This window comes from Zonotrichia albicollis, chromosome 8 (genome assembly GCF_047830755.1).
Source record: "Zonotrichia albicollis isolate bZonAlb1 chromosome 8, bZonAlb1.hap1, whole genome shotgun sequence".
Taxonomy (NCBI): Eukaryota; Metazoa; Chordata; class Aves; order Passeriformes; family Passerellidae; genus Zonotrichia; species Zonotrichia albicollis.
The window spans coordinates 21,064,495-21,071,657 of record NC_133826.1 but is presented as its reverse complement, the minus strand read 5'-3'; the positions used below and the strand labels follow the sequence as shown (position 1 = coordinate 21,071,657).

Genomic DNA, 7,163 nt, shown 5'->3' with positions numbered 1-7,163 from the left:
TTGTAACACTTGGTAACTTAAAATCACTTGTATTTTCTTAAATTTTAAGTCGTCTGAATGCTCGTTGGAAGTTATTAAATATTTGTAAACATTATTTAAAGTGCAAATTAAATTGAAGTAATTGCAAAGTACTTTAGGGGAGAACAGATGGGAAAACAATGTTATGCCATGATGTGTTCTCTATCGTTTCTAGAAGTCGCTGAGAGCGTTCTGCTGGAACCTCTTTGAGCGCTCTGCTGTTTGCTGAGTGAAAGGACAAAGGACTGACAATAAGGCAGAACATGCCACTGCGCCGCTCTCTACACCTGCCTGTCGGAGCTGCCTTGTGTGTCGCAGGTGCTGTGTTTGTGCCATCCCCGGGCGAGCAGACGAGAGGAGCGGCCCGGCGGGCTGGCGGCGGCTGCCCCGCGCTCCCCCTGCAGCGGGGCCGGGCTGGGCGGGCGCGGCGAGGGGCGGTGGAGCCGCCGGTGCCGCCTCCCGGGGCGGCCGCGGGGCGGGACGGGCCGGGCCGGCAGCGGCGGCGGCGGGAGGGCGCAGTAGGGGCCGCCGCGGCCGCAGCATCGCGGCGCGGTGGCAGGGATGGAGCCCTGGAAGCAGTGCGGGCAGTGGCTCATCAGCTGCAAGGTGCTGCCGCCCAACCACCGGGTCACCTGGGACACGGCCCAGGTCTTCGACCTGGCGCAGACGCTGCGCGACGGCGTCCTGCTCTGCCAGCTGCTCAACAACCTCCGCAGCCACTCCATCAACCTGAAGGAGATCAACCTGCGCCCTCAGATGTCCCAGGTGAGGCCGCTCCCCCCGCCCCTGCCCGCTGCCCGTGTCCGCGCCCTTGGGGCTGCCTGCGGGGTCTCCCCGTGCTTTGCCTTGTGGCTGCGGGAGCGGGACCCGCGGGCTGCGGAGCGGGATGCGCCCGCTGCCCGCCGGCAGCCCGGAGCCTCCGCGCCTGCAGGCGCTGAGCGTGAGTCCAACCCGGGGCACTCCTCGCCGAGCACCTTCCCTGCGCCGTGCGGCCGCTCCAGCGCGGGCTCGGCGCTCCCGTCCCGTCCCGGCTGCTGGGACAGGGCGCAGCTGCAGCGCCGGGCCGGCGGCTCCCGACAGCGCCGTGAGGGCTCCTGGCCCGCAGCCGGAGGCGGCTCGGACGGGAGTCCCTCGGGCCCGTCGTGGGGCGGCCGTGCTAAGGAGAAGTTCCCGCAGCAGTCCCAGGGTCACCATTTTCACATCTGTGTGCGTTACTGTTTAATGGGAGCGGGTTACAAATCAAACGGCCTCTCGTGTCTGGTTTTTCTGGGTACTCCTAGGGACATTGGTGGGCAGGGAGGGCGGCTGGGGACGCCGGGCCGGCGTGGCCGGAGAGCTGAGCCCGCCCGGAGCAGCCAAGGCAGGGCAGGGGCTGTGGGAAGCGGCGGCTGAAGAAGCCCTGGTAGCTCCAGTCAGCTGCTCTTCGCAGCTTTTTGTGACTTACAATGGTGAACTGAATGGGGAGGACTGATTAGTAACGAGAAATCGTGATCTTGATAGCTGGTTGCCTGTGTAATACTATTTTTTAATTTATTTTAAATTCAGGCCCTTTTATTTTTGGCTTTTCAAGTTGATATTTGGAATCATTATTTAATACCTAAGTGTAATTCCTAATTTACCCTGTTTTAAATGCGGTTTTTTTTTTAGTTTGGACTGATATTTTGTTACTGTGACTCATAAAGTTGGCTTCAGATATCGAGATAAGATTATATTAATAATTCAAGAAGAGACTATATATACTTGACTTCCTGTCACTGCTTCGTGCACACCTATGCCTCGGCAGAGATGGTGGCAGCCAAGCAGATGTTGTTTGGAAGGAAACTAACTTCTGAGCCTGTCATGCGTTTTAAAACATTGAGAAACAGATACACTGGAACATTTCAGTGTTGTGGTTCTCTTTTTGATTTACAGAAATAGAAATTGCCATTCACGTTTATGATGCTAGCAAAAAGCAGTGGAGTGAATTATACTACTTTGTCCATGTCTCTGTTGATGTTTGCTTAAAACCCAGTTATTTTATTTCTTACTAATTCTTTCTTTTAGCAGCTATGTCTTACTACCAAGGCAGCATTTTTTGGAAGCTCTGAGTGCAAAAAGGAAAAACGTAGTTCAGCTAGTCAGAGCTCTGAGACTTGCACTAGATGCGAATGGTACAAAGGCTATCTCCGTGTACTTGAGAGCTCAAGTGCCTGCTTGAATGGCAGAGGCAATACTTCATCTGAGCGATGGAGCACAAAGGGTGGGCTTCTCTGAATGGTAGAATCCAGTGCAGTTTTTTCTCTGCACCATTACAACTTGTGCCTTTCAGCACTTGCTACACCAGAGCCTTGATTTATATTTGTGTTTTTTTAATGAACTAGAAATGTGTCATCATGATATTTTTGGAATGGCCCAACTCATTGCATCAACTTGAATTCTAGATTAATATTGATTATCTGGACCACTATTGCTTAATTTTATTTTTGATGAATTAAAACCATGGTGGTCTCCTTCTGTCTAGTGAATCTAAGTTATCAAAATGCTCTATTGTCTGCTTTGTTAGAGCCGTTTTGGGAATCAAGATTAACATTTATTTCTCTAAGTATGTTTGAACTATGGATTATAATTGTAGATATTGTATTATTTACAAGAGTTGTCTGTTTGTCTGCTGTATGCCTGAGGTATCTGCACTGCACAGTGCTGCAGACAGTTCTATCCACTGGTGCATTTCTCTACCCTACACTGATTTTACCCTTTAAACAAAGGGAACTGTTGTTGGATCAAAATCTATAATGGATAACTCTGCATAGTGTTGGATTTATTGGGAGTGTTACCTTTGTGTTCTGTGAGTTCAAGATTTGGCGATCTTACTGAGGTTCTGTGGGCTTTTTGAAAAGTGGACACCCTTTCTGCTGGAAGTGATCACTCAAGTGTAAATTTCAAAAATTGTTGAAATTGAAATTCTGCCAGTTGCTTGTAAATTGCGGCTGAGACTGTAAAGAGCTCAGAATAACAACTCCTGGAGAAGTCTCAATGGCTTGAAGATTGTCTAGTTGGTGAGATCTGCTTGGAGTTGTGCCCTAAGCTATGAGTTTTGTCACAATAGTACCTGTCAGTAATCTAATACTGTGTCAGAGTAGATTTGCATCATAAAGTTGCTGTATCATAGGATCTTGGGGTCTTGTAGAAACACTAGTTAGCTCACCCTTCCTTGTGGGGTAATGAGTTATAGGCACTGGGAGCAGAGCAGAGTTGGCATTAGGATGGGATTTATCTTGGCCACTGCCTGCAGAGTCTGTCTGAAAGAGCTGCTGTGCCTGTGCTGCTTAGCTGGGCTGCTTGAGCTTCATGTGGCCCTTATCCCTCATCTTCTAGAACTGAGCTGCAGCTCCTGTACTCCCTGAGCTGATGTTGGTTTCTTGCACTAAGTCTTAGAATGGGTCAGGGGACTCTTTGTGCACTGTTCTTAATCCATGCAGAGACTGAGAAGGATGGATGAAGGCTTTGTGAATGGGCCTCATTGAGGGCAGGCTGTTTGATTTTGGCCTTGTTTCTTACTGCAGTTGATGTTTGTCAGGCCTTGATCTATGAACCAAGTTTTCATGTCTTGGGGGCTACTTACAAATGCAGCAGTTCCAAAGAACAGGAAGGTGAGAGGTGGTGCCTCAGGCAGACCTAGGAGTAGGTGCCAGTCCTCTGATGAAAGTATCAAGTCTTTTCCATTTTGTTACATATTTATTTTTTTCAGAGTAAATGCAGCAGATCACACATCAGTGATCTGTCAGCTTTGCCCGGTAGCCCTTGGTAACCCTTTATAAGCCACATCAAAAGTGCAGAGGGATTGTGGCTGATGCTGTGGTGCCAGATGCTGCTTTTTGGTGGAGCCTGATTCAAACAGGGGCACTGTTGCTTTGCTGGGGCAGGAGCAGGAACTGAGATTGATGATCAGCATTGCAACAGAATGTGCTTGACCAGATGGCGTGGGGTGTGTTTTATGGGCTGGCTAGTATGGGGAACCACATGCCTTTGTCCCATCACCAGCCCATACACCTTGTGCCACAGCTGTTCTTGTGAGCGGGCTGTTTTGTGTTAGAGATCTGTGGATTCTGCCCCTTTACCTTTTTAGAGATAATGCCTGTACAAGAGAAATGTCTCAGTGGCTTTAGGGTGTAAACACTGGGGTTTGAACCTTCTGAATGCTGTCTGTTTTTATCTGCATTACTGTATGAAACTATGATATATTTCATTGTTTATGAAACTATGTATATTTGGTTGGTGGAAGTTGTCCTTTGAAGAACAGAAGCTGATCCAGTCAGTTACACTTTGCAGAAAGTGAGCCTCAGATATTAAAAGTATAAACCTTGTATATGTAAAAGCTAAGCAGCATTGAGCCTTTCTGTTCTGGATTGCCAGCTCAGTGCTGCCAGGCTCCTGTCTGAGAAGCTGGTGTGTCTTGGTGTGAGGTCCCCTGTGAAAAATTACACGTGGGCTTTGTATGAGGTTGGAAATTCAGGTTCAGGGACATGCATGTCCAGGAGTTTTCACTTGAAACAGAACAGGAAAATGTTGGCTCTATTAAGAGCTCTTGTGTCGAGGCTCAAACTCACTTTGCTGTTTGAACTCCCACGAGTGAACAACTTGAGTTACTTTAACCTTACATCTCCTTTTCTGATGCATGTGCCATCAGAAAAGGAAATGTAAGTGATGGATCAAGAGATACCTTTTTGGCTGTAGGGGAGCCTGCCTGACTCAGTGTTGTCAAAGTGCCGTTATTGCAGGCACCAAACACTTCAGCACTAGCTGCTGGGAATGGAGCTAGAAGAGGGAATTTGCTGAATGAGTAGGGGAGGTTGACTGTTGTGCTGGTGTGTTACAGGGTTCCCCTGAAGTGCAGCCTCAGTCCCTGGTGACAGTGAGGCAGAGGATGGAGCACTGAAGCTCAGTGTCTGTGTCTTCAGAGCTGTTCACTGTAGTCATTCACTTGTCTCAGATGCTGCCTCTTGGCAATATAGGCTGGTGAAAGTAATAAAAATACAAGTGATCCATAACAGAAAGTACTAATCCTAATGTTTAGTTGTCATCAGACAAGAATTTAAGTAATTTATCACCAGAAATGTAAAACTTAAACCAATGGATTATGATAGATTTGCAGAAGATGTCATCTGTTTAATGCTTATCTTTTTTCTTTAATACTTTGCAGGCTAGTTTTGAAATGGTTTTTGCAAGTTAAGTTGTGAGAGATTGCTAAACAGGAAAACAGCACTTAATGCAATACTGCCATGGGAATTTACCTAAAGGGGATGCTGACATAGATTAAATATCAAAAATAACAATTTCTTATTATTCCAATAAAAATAAACAAAATATCCCTCACTTAGTATTAAAAGTTCAAATACTTTCTAATTTTAGGGAGTTACTTTTTTTGGTGTGGCCATTTTGTCCAAAGGAAGTTGGTTATCTTGTCATTCATGCTGTATTTTGGTGTGGTGACAGAGCTTTTGTGCAGGAGTTGATTTTTCTTGATTGCAGTGGTATCAGGTGGTCTCAGGATGTGGGTGTGCTGTGTGAGACAAACCTCTGATGCTGCCTTTGGCTTGGAGCTTCCCCATTCCCCCAGCTGACACCCCTGATCTCCTGCCCTGAGTGTGCAGCCCCTCTGTAAGCTCCCTGCAGGTGGCTGTGCTGTGTTTGCTTCTTATGTTGCGTGCTAGGAAGTACCACAAAGCTACAGTTTCAGAAAAACTGTATTAATGTAAATGTAAAACTTCTTGGGCTTGAACAAGGGTTTAGGAACTGGTTCAGTTTTGTCAGTATTTAACTGCCCCCTATTCTTGAATTCTTTCAATCTTACTGTATATTCAAATACATTTAAAAGAATTCAGTTGTTTTAAAATTTTTTAACTCTATAAATGTTTTCAATCTCTTTGCTTACTTGCTGGTACTTTGGTCCACATAACATCTTCACCACATTAAACTTTATTTCCATGATTCATTTAAATGAAAACTACATTTGCTATAAGATATATTATCTAGAAAATGTGTATTTATCCATGTGTAACTTGTATGTAGATATGCATGTCTTATATGTGTTGGACTGGATAAAATATTTTAAATAAGTATTTGTTCAAAGCGAAACCTTAATATGACCTCTGTTTTGTTCCAAGAAAAGACTGATGAAACAGTACTGACCTGGTTTTTCTAGGTAATTCTTCCTACCTTAAGAAGGTGAGGAAAATAGCTCTTGAAAACTGATATAATGATTTTAACTGATTCACATAGTTTCTTTTTTGTCAGGGGGAAGGGAAAACTGTAGTTGTACTCTATGGCAAAGCTTATTTTACATGTTATATTTATTGTAGAGTTATTAAATGCAGCATATGCATCTTGCCAAGAGGTGTCTCAAATGTTCCCTTCTGCACAAAATTTGGTGTGCTGGCATCTATGTAATGCATTAATAGAAAAAATGTTTGTGCTGGTTTCTCACAGAAGCTGTAGCATTTGCCAGCAGTGGATGATATAAATTAATGTCTCTGTATGGCTCACTGCTGTGTCATGTGGGAAAAGCCAAGTTTTTTTCAGAGCCTTGTCTGACAAAGGTGAGAGACCCATGATAGTGGCAAGTTGAACTGCTTATGAAAAGAAACAAATCTAAAGGGTTAAAGAAGAGAGAAAGTAGGAGGATATAATCAAGGGAAACAATATTAACTACAGAGAATGGTCAGTCATAAGAATTTAGGAAGCTGGTTTGAAAATGGTATCAGCAAGCAAGACACTTAAGAATTTTGATATTTATCGCAAGAGAAGTACAAAAAACCAATCTGGATATGCTGTGTTACTCTTTAATGGTAATGGATAATGGCTTTATCAATGCTGGCATGCCAGTCTCTGGTGTAACGTGCTGCCTTGGGCCTGTGAGGTGCAGGAGGTTGTTTGCCAGGCTGCAGCACTGCACATCAGGCTGGGTTAGCAAAACCAGCAGTACAGTTTGTGCATTGGGACACAGAGGGGCTTGGATTTCCCACATGCGTCTCCTTCCGCTCTCCTCTGAAGGTCAAGAGTTGATGAAGTCATAGTTGTAGAGAAGGAAATACAGAGGGCAAGGAGAGAAAGGGCTGCAAGGCAGCTGCAGGGGATGGGGGGCAGAGCCTGCAGGGAGTGTGTGGTGC

The 7,163-nt window shown here is 45.6% G+C and overlaps 1 protein-coding gene across 2 annotated transcripts in view; it reads left to right on the top strand.

Moving 5' to 3' along the window:
- The first annotated feature begins 472 nt into the window (after window positions 1-472).
- Window positions 473-7,163, top strand: part of VAV3 (vav guanine nucleotide exchange factor 3) — a 148,976-nt gene continuing 142,285 nt past the window's right edge. For both annotated transcript variants that reach the window (XM_074546198.1, XM_074546197.1), the window contains exon 1: window positions 473-783. In XM_074546198.1, the coding sequence (XP_074402299.1) occupies window positions 580-783 (204 nt within the window). In that variant the 5' untranslated portion in view covers window positions 473-579. The remainder of the gene's footprint in view (window positions 784-7,163) is intronic.